General features: G+C 42.4%; 1 protein-coding gene across 1 annotated transcript in view; it reads right to left on the bottom strand.

The window, feature by feature from the left end:
• Positions 1 to 1,752, bottom strand: part of PDE4DIP (phosphodiesterase 4D interacting protein) — a 268,329-nt gene extending 266,577 nt beyond the window's left edge. Inside the window, exon 1 of the mRNA XM_073234511.1 lies at positions 1,472 to 1,752. Within this exon, the coding sequence (XP_073090612.1) occupies positions 1,472 to 1,737 (266 nt within the window). The 5' untranslated portion in view covers positions 1,738 to 1,752. The remainder of the gene's footprint in view (positions 1 to 1,471) is intronic.
• Positions 1,753 to 17,273: the final 15,521 nt, after the last annotated feature.

The following is a 17,273-nucleotide window of genomic DNA, read 5'->3' as shown; positions in this document are numbered from 1 at the left end:
GACTCCAAGAATGAACTAGTGGTTACCAAAGGGGAGGGGTGTGGGAGGGTGGGTGGGGAGAGAGGGAGAAGGGGACTGAGGGGTACTATGTTTAGTACACATGGTGTGGGGGGTCATGGGGAGAACAGTGTAGCACAGAGAAGGCACATAGTGGACCTCTGGCATCTTGCTGCACTGATGGACAGTGACTGCATTGGGGGTATGGGTGGGGACTTGATAATATCGGTAAATGTAACCACATTTTTTTAAATGTGAAACCTTCATAAGAGTGTATATCAACCATGCCTTAATAATAAAGATCAGCTAATGAATACTTGTCTCGTTCTTTCTTAAAAGCAGTAATTTATTGTGGGTTTCTTAATGCAAATGTGAGTTCTTTAAGCACTGTTAACTGATTGTCTTTGAGTCCATTTTCTTAACTAAACAGTGGACAGTGTGAAGAATAAACACAATTAGGTATCAGTGAATAAACTAAGTTCCCTAGTTCACAAATAAAGCATAGTCCTGAACATGGAATATAGATTCCGTTAAAATTTAGGTCTGTAATTGATACTCAAAAGACGCATATCCTGATTTTATGCATAGGAAACAGACCCAGAGAAATGAAGTCACTTTTTTCACATCCCAGTTAGTAAATGTCAGCTGAAACTTGCATTGCCTTGTAGTCTGATTTATAAGTACTGCATTTCCATGAGAGAACAAGCTAAGAATGCTACAAGGAAGTGCTTATTTCAAAACAGCCATTTTCTCTTTTCCAAAAACTCGAATGTATGGCAGATTTTCGTCCTGTTGATTGTACAAGAAGAAAATTTGGGCCTGATTTGTCCATTCTTCCAAGTCAGAGCAATAGAAGGGTCTGGGTTTAGGGGGAGGTTGTCCTGCACGGCCTCATCCAACCAACGGCCTGCGCCACAGCTCTGCAGGGGAAGAGACCATCCCCAAGCCCCACCCTGCTGTCTGTATCCCAAGTAATTGTGTGTGTATGTTTTTAAGGAGCTGTAGGAGAGGGCAGTGAGTACTCTTTCAGCTGTACACCAGGGCACTTTTCCTGATCCTCTACCTTTTACTATTCCTAATGCTACCAACCTGGCATGGCCTTCTGAATCCTGTGTTCATCTCTCCTTAGAACTCATGGCCTTCAAACTCATCTCCACCAACAAAATGCTGCATGAAGAAAGACCTGTGGATGGAGACCGAGTTTCCCCAACTGTGGTCCGGTACACCCCAGCGCCACACCTCTATTTCCAGGCAGCTCCTCCCGGTCTCTCCTCCCCCCACCTTCACCACCAGTCCTGTCACCACCACCACCCCGACTCCCCGGTTCCCTCCAGCCTGCTCCAGGCTACTGTCACTGGGCGCCCACCGTCCCAGGCGGCCGGGGCTCCAGACGCTGGGGAGGTTCTCCCACCCAGGGCGCAGCGCCGCCACTCCGGCGCAGTCGGCAGCCGGCGGGGCCCCGCGTCGCTCTCACCTCGGCCAGGGTGCAGCCGCCGCCGCCGCCTCTTCCTCCTCCGCCTGGCGCCACCGCCCTTCCCGCCCGAGAGACTGCCGCCAGGACTGCGGGGCTCGCACTGCGTCCCCGGCCCAGGAAGGAGCGCGGCGCGCCCGGCGGGACGCGTGCCTGCAGCAGGGCTCGCTGTCCGCCCCGCTCCGGGATTTCCCGGGCCTGGCCACGCCAGTCCTAGTTACGGGGCGAGCTCGGGGTTCCTGCGGTCTGCCCGCACTGCCAGGGCGCATCCTCTGGGCGTGGGTGAGTGGTCCGGTCCAGCTGCCATCGCTGTGCGGGGGCCCCGGGAGGACCAGGCGCCCTCCGCGGCTGCCTCTGCTGCCTGCTCCGCTGCAGTCCCTCTCCCGCACACGCCCGCCGCCGCCTGCTCCCCCTCTGCCATCAGCCCGTTCTCTCTCCACTCACTGGCTCAGCCCGGAGATCTTTCTGTTCTCAGACCTCGCTCTTTTTTGTCCGCTCCATTGTCACCATCCTCAATATTCAATCTCAGAAAGTTTCTTTTTTTTTTTTTTACTTTCTCGTGCCGTATTTTCCTCCTCCCCCATCCTAGTCAGTCATCCTGTTATATTTTATATTACCCTTTCCTCAGAATCGGTACTTACCCAGGTTAATTAACTACGCTCTTTTCTCCCTCTTTTTGCCTCTTTTAAAATCTTCTCTCTCAATTTTTACTTTACTTATTGTAAAAACCTTTCTCTTAAACAACTTGAACTTTTTTTTCAGTTGAGACTTTTTAATTGATATTTTTCATAAAGAGCCTAAAGTTTATATAGTTTGGTATCCATCATCAAGTCCCAGGAATGTTTTCATGGTTTAGAAAAAAATGTTCATCCATTAAATAAATCCTCCACTAAATGTCCCTTCTGAAAACTCTTTTATTCCACAGACTATAAGGTTTATCTCTGTAGCTGTCACTATAGATCCCAAGGTTCATGGGAAGTAGTCACTACACTCAGTGTGAACAAAGCTGAACCGTCCTTAATTCAATTTTCTTCCCAAAATCTGCTGTTCAGTTCTTTGTTTCTTTAATTGCAACATTACCTTCCACGCAGTTGCCCAAGCCCCAAACCTGGCAAAGAGACATCTCTCTCACTCATCTGTCTCATCCAGTCTTTAATTCTACTTCTTTACTATTTATTTATCTTTATGTTGTTCCTGTTATCATGATTCCAACTGCCTCCAAAAATGACACTATCAGGCATCTCATTCTTTTTCTCACACTTTCTAACCTAATCTACATCTTTACCTCTCTCTCTTTTTCTTTTTTTTTTTCCTCCTAATCTATTTTACCTGGGTAATTTACCCTACCACTGTCATCTAACCTAAGAAATTGTTATTATCTTTTGTTGTCTTTATATCTTTCACCTCCTCTTCTCCATTATCTCCATCCTCACCCTATAAAAATAATCGTTTCCTCATCCCTAAAATAAAGTACTTCCCCCTCGAACTACCACAGTATCTCTCACTTCCCTTCCTAGCCAACTTGCTTAAATACACTGTATTCATTTGATGTCTTACTCCTGACTTCTATTCATTCTTTGCCACTTAATTCTCTGCAATCAGGTTTCTGTGTTACTTGGGTGAAGCTACCCTCCTAGCCGACCCAAAGACTTGGTTTTGCTCACAGATAAGTAGTAGATTTTATCTAATACACAAATTAAAATGAAGGGGTTTTTTAATTAAGAGACAGTATGACATCTTTCTTAGTTGAAGCAGATAAACAGTTAAGTGAAATTACTGCAGCCCCAAAATCTGAGAAGTGCTGGGACTTCCGGTTCCAACCAAGATGCAGAAGCATGTTGCAGACTAGCCCTGCCCCTGCAGGGGCAGGGAGGCAGTGAAATAGAATAAAATATATAAATATAGAAAAGTAGAAAGAAAAAAAAACCCTCTTCAAAGACATTAAAGAGTAACCAAAGCAGGCAGGACTGAATCTACGATCCCTGAGAGAAGAGAAGCACATGAGGTAAGCTCCATAATTCACCCTGGGATTTTTCTCCCAACAGAATTTTCAAGATCAGTTGCTAGACTATAAAGGCCAAGTAAAAGATGGCAGTATTACTAGGCTGAAAAGTCAAGGGTCAAAATTCAGGACTACCAAAGTGGTTGGGACTTGAAGGAGAACCCCAGAGGGAGAATGTCTAAGAAGTAGCTCAATAATCTAGGAGTAATTATAATTCCCCTCAAGATAGCAACCAGTTCCTAAACCCATGCACAAAGCATACCAGAAAAGAGGCATTTTGGAGGCTGAGTTAAGTAGAGATTTTGGCTCCAACATAAGTTGGACTTCAAGCCTCTCCAAGATAGACACCCAGGGCTTTCCACTGAGACCCTCAAAAAGCCATATTCTTAGAGCAAGGGTAATACAGTACTGAAATAGAATAGATATAATGAACTTTAAAAACAGTCTTTACAGGATCACAGTGAGCTGCCAGTATTCAGTCTGCTTTCTGGAACAAAACTTAACTGTTTGGAGGTAGATTGCATTACCCAGAGCCTCCATAATTTTTTCATCCACATTGTTGAGGAACCAATATAAAATTAAGAGGCATACGTGGAGAAGTTGGGGTTCCTATGGCCAGGATCCTCACTGAACTTAAAACCACCTGATGATGTGACTGGCCTGTTGCTAGGCTACCGCTTCCCCACCTTTAGGCAATAAGCTATTATTGCGCTATGTAGAGAGCTTGGCCTAGTGCTCTGGATAGACGCAGAGACACTAGTGCTTGACCTACTGCCGGGAGAACAAGCCAAGTAATAAACCCTTTCACCCCAAAGAACGTTTTGCTGACAATTTCTTTGGTCACATTTAATCCACAGCGAACTTGCCAAGGGCTGAAACCCATTGGCAAGACAATTAGCGAAATTCGGCAGTGTTCATTGTTGACCAAGGAAAAAGACAGGCTGCCCTTATGGGAGAGGTGCTTCAGCAGGATGCCCCTGTGAATGGGGAGACAGTGATTATCCCCCAATCGGTATGTGGTCTGAAGTGGCTTGCCTCCTAGAGGACTGGGCCCCACCCCAGAGCTGGAGGCAAGTGGAGGTGACACCTGAGCAGTAGGGGTGGCCCTTTGTATAGTAAGTAGATCCTTTGAGAAGCAGAGTGCCCGTGAGGCAGCGGGGACTGTGGGTTGGCTGCTTCTCACAGTATTAAAAAGGTCTACATAAGAGATCAAGAAATGGTGGCATGAGAACGCAAGCTGCAAACTAATGTGGACTCCCTGAAGAAGGAAATGGCACTGATGTGAGAGGAGACAGTACAAGAACACTGGCAGCAAGGTGCCACTGGAGAGGTAAACAATTCTTTACAGAACGAGATGGCAGTGCTGCCACATTTTCTGAAGGAGGAAGAGGCCATCAAAGAAAAAGACAAACTCCTGAAGGAACCACAGGCAGAGGTGGCACGAGAACACAGCTGTGAAGCATTGAGGTGAAGGTAAGAGAGCTGCTGAAGACTGAGGTAGTATTACTGTGAGGCACAGTAGAAAAGGTAAAGGTTGTAACAGAGGAGGCACTCGGGGGAGGGGAGAGAAAGGTGCCATCAACCCCAGAAATGGAGGAGCTGGGGAAGGATGAAGGGGTGGTGCTGGAGGCACTGGCCCCTCCTGTATTGAAAGCACGCCCAGTGGTTGTAAAGAAAATAAAGACCCAGCAGCTGAAAGTTCCCCAAGGAGAAGAGCAGCCCTCTCCCCAGGTCGTGGAGCACTCTATGGTCCACCCCCGTGGAGCACTCTATGGTTCACCCCTATACTCAGGCTGAGCTGGTGGATTTGGGCTCCCGGTTTAGGCAGAAGCCCTCGGAGTCAATATCAGCTTGGCCCCTGTGTCTGTGGGACTTAGGGGTGGATGGAATTGTTCTGTCGGGATCAGAGATAGGAGAGCTGTCTTCCCTGACAGTGCAGTCTGCCTTGAGGCAGTGATTACAAAATGCACATCAGACCCCAGGGAGTCACTCCCTCCTCAATTGGCTTATGGCTGCACTTCGTGCTGTGTGGCCCAATCTGGGTGATCTGCCATTCTCTCTTGCTAGATGACAGACGTATGCTGAGCTCCAACAGGTGCTATGAGAGCTAGGCATAAGAAATGCCATCTATAGTCCAGAGAATTATAGCCCAGATGAAGAGATTTTCACTACTAGGATGAGAAATATTGTACTTCAAATGGCTCCTACATCCCTCTTTGGATCTCTAGTGGCCATTCTTTCCCCACACTTAGGGCAGCCCATAAGCGAGGTGAAATGTACAGTAGCAGACTTAGGAGAGGCTGAAGCAACGAGAACCCGGGAAGAAATAAGACCTGTGACTCACAAGAAGAATTTACAGGGCCCTATGAAGGTTATGAGAACCCATATGTGGGTTGATTAAATATGGGCAGGAGCAGATGGGAAGAAATTAGATGGGAAGTCAAATAGGACCTTACTAGAGCTATGGGAACAGCTGAAACCAGAGCAGCAGTTCCAGCCAGTAAGACCAAAGAGGCAGAGGTCAGAGACAGAGCCACGAGTCCGGCCTGTGTGTTTGCAAGACTTCTTGCTGGAGAACAAGACAACCTCACTTGAGGCCACATAGGAAGGTGCTTGGGGAACGCAGTTTTACTGAGGGGAAGGTCAAGGTATCTGCCCTGAGGGACCAGGGGGGACGGGAGGCAACATGCTGAAATAATTATCCATTGGTCCCCAGTGAACATACAACGTGTCCTGGCTCTGGTGAACACTGGGGCTGAATGTTCACTGATTCATGGTAACCCTGATGGTTCCCAGGACCCCCACTATCATAGGTGGATATGGGGGGAAGGCTATCAGAGTGAAAAAGCCCAAATCCCTTTGGGAATAGGGCGTCTACCCCCAAAAGAGTATACTGTGTATATCTCTTCCATCCATGAGTATATTTGGGGGATGGATATCCTGCAGGGTCTATGGTTGCAGACCACTGCAGGTGAGTTCAGACTGAGAGTACGTGTGGTGAAGGCAGTTCTGAGGGGACATGCTAGGCACCCACCCATAGTTTTGCCGGTGCCTTGGTGGGTGACTGATACTAAACAATACAAACTGCCTGGAGGGCATAAAGAGATTGGATAAACTCTCCAGGAGCTGGAAATGGTGGGTATTATAAAGCCCACACATAGTCCTTTCAATTCCCCAGTGTGGCCAGTAAAAAAGCCAGATGGCTCCTGGCATATGACTGTGTATTACAGAGAACTGAATAAAGTCATAGCCCCTATGCCTGCTGCTGTCCCCTCTAATGCAGGCTTGATGGATACCCTCAGCCATGAACTAGGAACATACCATTATGTGGTAGATCTTGCTAATGCCTTCTTTTCCATTGACATTGAGCAGGAAAGTCAGGAACAGTTTGCCTTCATGTGGGAAGGACGGCAATGGACATTCACCATCCTTCCACAGGGATACTTCCACAGCCCACCATGTGTCATGGACTTGTAGCCCAGGACTTGGCTACATGGGAGAAACCACCAATGGTGTGGCTGTACCATTGTATTGATAACGTCATGCTCATGTCTGATTCTCTTTCAGATCTAGGAGGTGCAGCACCTAGACAGCATCTATGGGAGAAAGGATGGGCTGTGAACAGCACCAAGGTTCAAGGACCTGGTTTGTCTGTCAAATTCTTGGGGGTCGTCTGGTCAGGTAAGACCAAAGTTATACCAGAAGCAGTTATAGATAAAAGTCCAGGCCCTTTCTCCCCCTACAACTGTAGCATTGCTACAGGAGTTTCTGGGTCTTCTTGGCTACTGGAGAGTGCTTATCCCACACTTGGCACAAATTCTCAAGCCCTTATCCAGTTGATATGAAAGGGTGTCAGGTGGGACTGGGATGAGACATGTGCATCTTCCTTTACTACTGCAAAACGGACCCATCAAGGCCCTGCGAGCTGGATGTTCATATGACTGAAGATGGTTATGGCTGGGGTGTCTGGCAGTGCCTTGAATGAACTCACCAACCTATTGGATTCTGGTCACAACTCTGGAAAGGGGCAGAGATATGATATACTTTGATAGAAAAACAACTGGCTGCCATGTATCACGCCTTGCTGGCTATAGGACCCATCACTGAAATGGCCCCAGTAAAGGTAATAACCACCTATCCCATCTTGGGGTGGGTACAAGACAGGACCGAAAAGCTAAGGAGTGGTGTGGCACAAACACCCACACTAGCCAAGTGGGGTGCTTACCTACAGCAGTGTAGTGCCGTCTCTAGTAGCCCCTTGAGTGAAGAACTCCAATGCTTATTGGGGCTGGTGACATACACTAGTGAAAAGCAGGAAGAATTTGCTTTTGAACCATTAGTAGCAGAGAGTCCCTGTCAGGATGGAAGAACCCCTATACCCAAAGATGCATGGTACACAGATGACTCCAGCCATGGGCAGCCCCCAAAATGGAGGGCCATAGCTTTCCATCCTAAGACTGAGACAATATGGATGGAAGATAGTGAGGGGAAGAGCAGTCAGTGGGCAGAGTGGCGGGCTGTGCGGCTTGTGATCAGCCAGGAGCCCTCCCCTATAGTTGTCTGCACTGACAGCTGAGCTGTCTATTGGGGCTTGACCCTGTGGCTACCAACCTGGTACCATGTCAACTGGCTGGTTGGTCACCGACCCCTTTGGGGGCAAGAATTGTGGCAAGACTTATGGGCCTGTGGTCAGACTAAGATAATCACAGTATACCATGTGACAGGTCATTTGCCACTGGCATCCCCAAGAAATGATGAAGCAGATAAATCACCCAGATACGGTGGTTAGAAGGAAAGCCTTCCTCTGATGTAGCCCAATGGCTACATCAGCATTTGTTGCATGCACAGCAACAGACAATGTGGGCTGTAGCCCATCATCGGTGGGGCTTGCCTTTGACCTTCGAAGAAGTTAGTAGAGCCCGGCAGGAGTGTGTTGTGTGCTCCAAAAGGGACTTACACCGAGTTCTACAGCAACATTGGACAATAGCTAAAGGGCCTATATCCCTTGTCAGGTGGCAGATAGACTATATTGGGCCTCTACCTGTGTCAGAAGGATATTGGTATGCGATGACTTGTGTGGACACAGCTACTGGACCTCTGGTTGCTTTTCCTACCTGTTGTGCAGAGCAGCAGATGACCAAAAGAGGCCTGGAGGGTCTCTCTGCTGCCAATGGCCGATCACAGGTAATTGAGAGTGATCAGGGCACCCATTTTACTGGACATACACTGCAGGAATGGGTGCAACAGCTGGGAATCAAATGGAAGTTTCATGTGCCATACAATCCTACCACAGCAGGCATGACAGAGAGGCACACTGGCTCGTTAAAATCTGAACTAAAGTCAGATACCAATAGTCTGCAGGGATGGTCAGTCCACTTATGAACTGTGCTATAGCATTTGAACGAGAGACCCCGAAAGGGAGCCCTGAGCCCCGTAGACATGTTAACATGTATGGCTGCCTCTCCCATACAACTGCAAGTACAAACCAAGGAAGTATCACTGAAGCCAAGGTTTGGCCACCAGAATAACATCTTGCTGTCAGCACCGACTGCACTGAACCCCGGAGACTCCATTGAGTGGAAGTGGCCTTGGACTTTTCAACACATGGACCAACGATGCTGGCTCTCCTGGCACCTTGGGGACAAGGCCTGAAAGCTGGCCTCCTGTGTATTCCTGGAATAACAGCAGAGTGGCTGCCAAAGGTCACAGTAGTATATCTTGAATGGCCAGAAGGTAGGAGTATCTTACCAGGGAGTTTTGTTTTATCATTATGGCCAGTGCATGCACCTCCAGTAGCAGTATATATAGACCCTCAGGAACCCCCATGGGGAGAGGAGTAAAAGTACGGTATACTAGACCTGGAAGGGACCCCCTTCCTGCTACAGTCCTATCACAGGACCACTCTCTTGCATGCATCCTACCTGATGGACAAGATTTGCCTATGTTGGTGGCATTAAAACATGTGTTTTATAACCCCTAAAGTCTCTGTGGACTGGGAACTTCCTCTGGCTTGAGGATTCTTATAATTTTTGTTACCTGTATCAAAATGTTGCTGTATCTTAATTTTTATTATCTCTAAGTAGTTGTTATCCTCTGTTGCTACTGTGGAATCTGGTTACAGTTCTCCAGCTTTCTTGCACAGGGACCATTGTGGAAGATTGAAAGTGTGTAGATTTTAAGGCAAGAATCCTGGAGGGGTGGGTGTGGGGAAGTTGGGGTTCCTATGGCCAGGATCCTCACTGAACTTAAACCACCTGATGATGTAACTGGCCTGTTGCTAGGCTACTGCTTCCACACCTGTAGGCAATAAGCTATTATTGCGCTATATAGAGAGCTCGGCCCATTGCTCTGGGCCGAGGCAGAGAGGCTAGTGCTCCACCCACCGCCTGGAGAACAAGCTGGGTAATAAACCCTTTCACCCCAAAGAAAGTTTTGCTGTCAAATTCTTTGGTCACATTGACTCCTTAGCGAACTTGCCTAGGGCTGAAACCCTACAGACCACATTGTCTGTTGCTGTGCATGCAACCAACGCTGATGTAGTCATTGGGCTACATCAGAGGCAGGCTTTCCTTCTAACCACCACTGTATCTGGGCGATTTATCTGCTTCATCATTTCTTGGGGATGCCAGTGGCAAATGACCTGTCACATGGTATACTGTGATTATCTTAGTCTGACCACAGGCCCATAAGTCTTGCCACAATTCTATGCAAGACAGCATAATAAAATCAAATCTAAATGACTAAACACTAAGGGAAAAGTCAATAGAAACAGGCCCAGATATTAGAGTTGATAGGATTTCAAATAACTATGGCTAATGAGTTTAAGAAAATTGAGGAAAAATGGGCAAAGATGAAAAGATGGATGATTTATTTCAATATAGAATTGGAATCTATAAAAAAATCACATGAACATTCTAAATATAAAAGTTATAATAACTGGATATTATAAACCCATTGGATTTGTTTAACAGCAGTCTAAGCAAGAGAAATTAGGTTTGGTGAGGTGGATGTTAGGTCAATAGAAAAAAGAATAGAGCATAACAGATGTGTGAATACAGTCAAAAGGTATATAATAAATGTGTGATTGCATTTCCTGAAAGATAGGAGATAGAGAATGGGCTAGAAGCAATATTCAAGGAGATAAAGACTAAGAACTTTCTAAAACTGATTAAAGACATTCACGTCTCAGATTCCAGATGTTCAGCCAACCCCAAGTAGAATAGATGACTGCTATCCCTCAGCAATATTAAAAGCAATTTCAATTCAGAAATTTGTTGCAGTCAATTCTTCAGTAGGAACAAATGGGGAAATCTTGACCAGGAGGCAAGTTTTTAGGCCTAATCAATTTATAGCGTTTTATGCAGTGGCAAAGTCACTGTGTAAAGGCTGAAAATGAACACACATGATTATTACATCACTAAACAGAGCCTGAACTCAAATCAGCCCTTTAGTGCCAAAAAAAAAAAGAGAAGGTTCAAAGGGGAATGGAAATGAATAGGTTTGATTATGCTGAAGAAAAATCAAAATCAGCAAGCTCATTAAACCATAGTTAGTAACTAAACTGAGAAGGACAACCTGTAAATTTCTAAATTTTGTAACAAGACAGGAACATCTCAAATGTCTTGCCTGGAAAAAGGTAACAATTTGCATGTGTGATTTCCACCTCCACCTGCCACATATTAAGCACAGTACCACAAACAATTGAAACTATGTTTCTAAGTCATTAGGTTCAGATAAAGGATAAAATTGGTTAGCCAGAGAAGGTAAAATTTAAAGGTTTTCTCTTTTTCCACTCTTGATAATTAATTCCAGCTATAATGTTTGGAAATAGCTTATGTGGTTCTAAATTTTCCAAGTATTACACTGGGTTCTGATGACATCATTTTGTTTGGGTAGCTCTATGGACTTGGAGTTGACTTTTTAAAAAAGACGTTTTGTTTTAATATTAAGTGTTCTATTATATTTTGGATTGTTTGAAAGAGAGGCATCCGAAATTTTATTTTCAGAGAAAGAGTAGTCTTCCCAATGAGTTTCAGCCCCAGGCAAATTCGCTATGGATTCAGTGTGACCAAAGAAAATGACAGCAAAACATTCTTGGGGTGAAAGGGTTATACCCAACTTTATTTCCAGATGGCAGGTCAGTCACTAAAATCCCATTCACTCAGAGTGAGTCTGTATGCAGCAAGCCAGTCTCTGCCTCTGGGCCCCTCTGTCCGCACAGCTGTCCCACAGAGCCGTCCTCTGGACCTCTCTGCACAGTCGTCCCACACAGCCATCCTCTGGGCCTCTGCTCTCCCTGCCACTGTGTCATGCCCAGAGCACTGGGCGGAGCTCTTTTTATAGAGTCAGCAGCCATGTATTGCCCACAGGTGTGCAGTGAGCTAGTCAACCACAGCCAGGTGAGAATCCTGGCCACAGAATCTCTCATTTTATCCACAGTAGTTTAATTACAACAGTACTAGTAATGAAATACTGATACTGATAAAATCATCCTTTCAAATTTTCCCTTTTAATTATAATCCTAAATCTTTTTTGCCCTCCATTTAACTTTTTTTATTTAAGTATCATTGATATACAATCTTATGAAGGTTTTACATGAACAACACTCATTTCAACATTCACGCATATTATCAAGTCCTCACACCGCACCCCCTACTCCATTGCATTCACTATCACCATAGTAAGATACTGTATAGTGATTACTTGAGACATCAGAAAATTTTCAATTCAACTTGAAGATACTACAGAAATTTCCTAGTAAAAATAGTTCAGGCTATAGCTAATGAAAGAATCCTGATACTACCAATTAAGATACTACCAATACGTACCTGATTAAGAATCACTGCTGGCTGAGACCGTTAAGTAATTGGAAAACAATGATTTTTGCATTTTAATTTCTTTAAGGAAATTTAAGGAATCTGGATTTTTCTATGGGATTTCACTTACAAATGAAAGAGATTTAGTCTCCTAGTTTTATTTCTGTCCCGGAAATTTCATAACGAAAAATAATGATAATCCTAATTTGAAATATATACTGAATGTATAATTTTAGTGTCTTTCTCCTGACATTTAATTTCATTACATAATTTTTAGTGTACTATACTAGGTAACATAACAGGTTAATAGTTTAACCTGGTAAATGGAATAGGAAATAGTAATTCTCAGGCCTTCAGACTTGGACCCGATCTAACCACCGCTGGTTTTCCTGGATCTCCAGCTTGCATATTGCCATTCTCATATGTGTGTAGTGGTATCTTATTTTTGTTGTATTTGCTCTAACCTAATGACATATAATGTTGACCATCTTCCCATGTGCTTATTTGTCATCTGTATATCTTCTTTGGTGAGATGTCTGTTCAGATCTTCTGCCCATTTTTAACTGAGTTGTTTTCTTATTGCTGAATTCTGTGTTGTTTGTATATTTTGGGTAACAATCATGTATCAGATATGTACTCTGCAAATATTTTCCTTGAGTCTGTAGCTTGTCTTCTCATTCTCTTGACAGTGTCTTTCATAGAGCATAGGTTTCTTATAAAAATCAACTGCAGGTCAATTTATCAATTCTTTCTTTCATGGCTTGTATCTGTATTATATCTAAAAAATTATTGCCAAACCTAAGATCATCTAGATTTTTCTCCCATGTTATCCTGCAGGCATTTTATAGTTTTGCATTTACGTTTAGGTCTATGACCCATTTTGAGTAAATTTTTGTGAAAGGTATAGGGTCTGTATCTACATTCATTATTTTGCATGTGAAGTTCAGTTGTTCCAGCACCATTTATGAAAAGATTCTCTTTCCTCCATTGATTTGCAAATAATGTGGCAAAAAAGAGAGGTGTGCGTATATCTTTTTGAATCAGAGGTTTTGTTTTCTTTGGGTAAATTCCTAGGAGTGGAATTACTGGATTATATAGTATTTCTATTTTTAGTTGTTTGAGGAAGCTCCACAGTGCTTTCCATAGCCGCTGCACCAATTTATATTCCAACAGTGTAGGGGGATTCCCTTTCTCTACATCCTCACCAACACTTGTTATTTCTTGTCTTTGGAATAATGGCAATTCTAATTGGTGTGAGGTGGTATCTGTGTTTTTGGTTTTGATTTGCACTTCTCTGATGATTAGCGATGTGGAGCATTTTCATGTGCCTGTTGGCTATCTATATTTCTTCTTGGAAAAATGTCTTTAGGTTCTCTGCCCATTTTTTTTTTTTTTACTGGAAGTTGCCTTGATTTGGCAAGATTTTTTCTGTTATAGAGCAGGGGCTTGGAAAAAACATGTTAAGTTCATTTAAAGAAAAATAAATCGAAGTTTATGACTTTTTATTCATTACATATCCCCCTTATATTAGATTTTAAACACTTTTAACAGCATAAAATATATTGCCAATTACTTGCTTTTAAATGACTAGTTCTTAAGCCAATATCTTCCACATAACTTCTGGTCAATAAATGCTGCTTTTAGGGTTTCCCAATCTTTTTATTGACATGGCATACACAAAAATTGGAATTTATATTGTATGCTGGGTACAGTGGAAGAGGCTGGGGCCAGAATCTGGGGCAATCACATGTCCCACTGATGCATGTGAAGACTGAGGGAATCAATCAATGCTTGTGCAATTATTTCAAAGCATATGGTCTATGCATTATTAAATATAATTTGCATAGTGGATTAAACTCATTTGTGTGATACTTAACATGGTACCACATATATAATACTACATTCACTAAAGCACACACAAACATTATCAGCAAATGTATGGTTTCTTTTTTTTTTTCCTGACAACCCTTTATTATGACTTTTGTTTTTTTTGAGAGGGCATCTCTCATATTTATTGATCAAATGGTTGTTAACAACAATAAAATTCTGTATAGGGGACTCAATGCACAATCATTAATCAACCCCAAGCCTAATTCTCAACAGTCTCCAATCTTCTGAAGCATAACAAACAAGTTTTTGATGGTGAAAAAGTTCTTACATAGTGAATAAGTTCTTACATGGTGAACAGTGCAAGGGCAGTCATATCACAGAAACTTTCGGTTTTAATCACGCATCATGAACTATAAACAATCAAGTCAGATATGATTATTCATTTGATTTTTATACTTGATTTATATGTGAATCCCACATTTCTCCCTTATTATTATTATTATTATTACTATTATTTTTAATAAAATGCTGAAGTGGTAGGTAGATGCAAGATAAAGGTAGAAAACATAGTTTAGTGCTGTAAGAGGGCAAATGTACATGATCAGGTGTGTGCCTATAGATTAAGTATTAATCCAAGCTAGACAAGGGCAACAAAACATCCAGGGATGCAGAAGATTTCTCTCAAAACAGGTGGGGGTGAGGTTCTAAGCCTCACCTCTGTTGATCCCCAATTTCTCACCTGATGGCCCCCCTGCGACTGTGCCTGTCTTAGGTTGTTCCTCCCTTGAGGAATCTTACCCGTCTCTGGCTAACCAGTCATCTTCCAGGGCCATACAGGGAAATGTAAAGTTGGTAAGTGTCTCTGCCCATTTTTTAATTGGGTTATTTGTTTTCAGTGTTGAGGCATGTATGAGTTATTTATTTATTTTGGCTATTAACCCCTTATCAGATGAGTTTTTTACAAATGTATTCTCCCATACTGTAGGGCGCCTTTTTGTTCTGCTAATGGTGTCCTTTGTTGTACATTTTATACAAACTTTTTAGTTTGATAAAGTCCCACTTGTTCATTTTTTATTTTGTTTTCCTTGCTTGAGGAGATGTGTCTGGAAAAAAATTGCTAATGCTTATGTTCAAGAGATTTTGCCTAGTTTTTCTTCCAAGGGTTTTATGGCTTCATGTCTTATATTTAGGTCTTTAATCTATTTCAAGTTTATTTTGTGTATGGAGTTAGACAGTTATCCAGTTTCATTCTTTTGCATGTACCTGTCCAGTATTCTGCATACCATTTATTGAAGAGACTGCCTTTTCCCCAATGTATAGTCATGTCTCCATTATCATACATTAATTAACCACATAAGCATGGGTTGATTTCTGGGCTCTCTATTCTGTTCCATTGATCTATGGATCTGTTCTCCTGCCAGTACCATACTGTTTTGATTACTGTAGCTTTATAGTATAGCTTGAAGTCAGGGAGCATAATAGTCCCAACTTTGTTCTTCTTTCTCAAGATTGCTTTGGCTAATCACAGTCTTTTGTGGTTCCATATGAATTTCAGGATTATTTCCTCTAGTTCATTGCAAATTGCCATTGGCATTTTGATAGGGATTGCACTGAATCTGTAAATTGCTTTGGGCAGGATGGCCATTTTGACAATATGAACATGGGTAGAGTTCATTGATTTGTGTCTTCTTCAGTTTCTTTCATCACTATCTTAGAGTTTTCAGAGTACAGGTCTCTCACCTCCTTGGTTAAGTTTATGGAATTGTATTCTTAATTTTAGTTTTGAATTGTTCATTTCTATTGAATAGAAATACAATATTTTGCATATTGACCTTGTATTCTACAACTTTGATGAATTCACTTATTATTCTATTTTTTGTGTGTGTGGATTTCTTAGAATTTTCTATACACAAGATCAAGTCACCTGCAAATAGATTTAGTGTTACTTCTTCCTGTCCAGTTTTGATGCCTCTATTTCTTTTTCTTGCCTAACTGCTCTGGCTAGAACTTTGAGTATAATGTTAAATAGAAGTGGTCAGAGATATCCTTCCTTCAAATCTCAGAGGAAAAACTTGCAATCCTTCACTGGCAAGTGGTATGTTAGCTGTCAGGTTTTCATAGATATCACTTATCAGGTTGAGAAAGTTCTCTTATATTCCTAGTTTGTCAGTTGTTTTTAACAAGAAAAGGTGTTAGATTTCTTCAAATGCACTTTCTGCCTTTATTGAGATGATTGTGTGGGTTTTGTTTTTTATTCTATTAATATAGTGTATAATATTTACTGATTCTCATGTTGAACCAACCTTACATTCCTAGGATAAATCCTAATGGGTCATAATGTATAAGCCTTTTTATATGTTGCTGGAAAAAGTCCCCTATTATTTTGCTACTTATTTTACATAAGACACATTGGTCTGTCATTTTTATTCCCTGTGAAGTCTTTGGTTTTGGCATCAGAGTAGCCCTGGCCTCACAGAATGAGTTGTGAGGTATTCTCTTGTCTAATTTTTTTGGAAGAGTTTTCAAAGGATTAGAGTTCTTTAAAAATTTGCTAGAATTCACAAGTTAAGCTGTCTGGATATTGACTTTTCCTTGTGGGAAGTTATTATAATTATTATAATTATCACTACCACTACTACTACTAATATTAGTACTAGTTCAATCTCCTTACCTGTTATAGGTCTGTTCAAGTTTTCTATTTCTTCTTGAATCAGTTTAAAAGCTTATGTCTTTCTTGGAATGTGTCTATTTAATCTAGTTTATCTAATTTGTTGGCATTCTATTCTTTGTAGTATTCCCCTATAAGCCTCTTTATTTCTGTGGGTTAGTAGTAATATCATCTTTCAGCTGACACATGCGTTTAATGAAAAGTTTGTGTCCCTACCAGCAACCCCCAAAAAAACCCTGAAACCTCCAGAAAATTCCATTTGAGACAAATTTGAACAATTACACAGTTACAACAGTTAAAAAGACCAACTTCAAAAAAAAAAGCGAAACATAGAATGCCTCTCTTGCAATTTGTGGTAAATGGTATTTGCATCCAGTCTAACCTGGATATAAGCTACCTTATTAGCCTTTATCCTTCACTCTTCAAAAAAAAAGTAAAACTTAAACAAATTTTATCAGAGCTTCTGACAGCACTCAAATATCATCCAAA

Source organism: Manis javanica, chromosome 4 (genome assembly GCF_040802235.1).
Source record: "Manis javanica isolate MJ-LG chromosome 4, MJ_LKY, whole genome shotgun sequence".
In the NCBI taxonomy this organism is placed as follows: domain Eukaryota; kingdom Metazoa; phylum Chordata; class Mammalia; order Pholidota; family Manidae; genus Manis; species Manis javanica.
The sequence above is the reverse complement of the archived record's forward strand: the minus strand, read 5'-3'. Positions and strand labels throughout refer to the sequence as shown.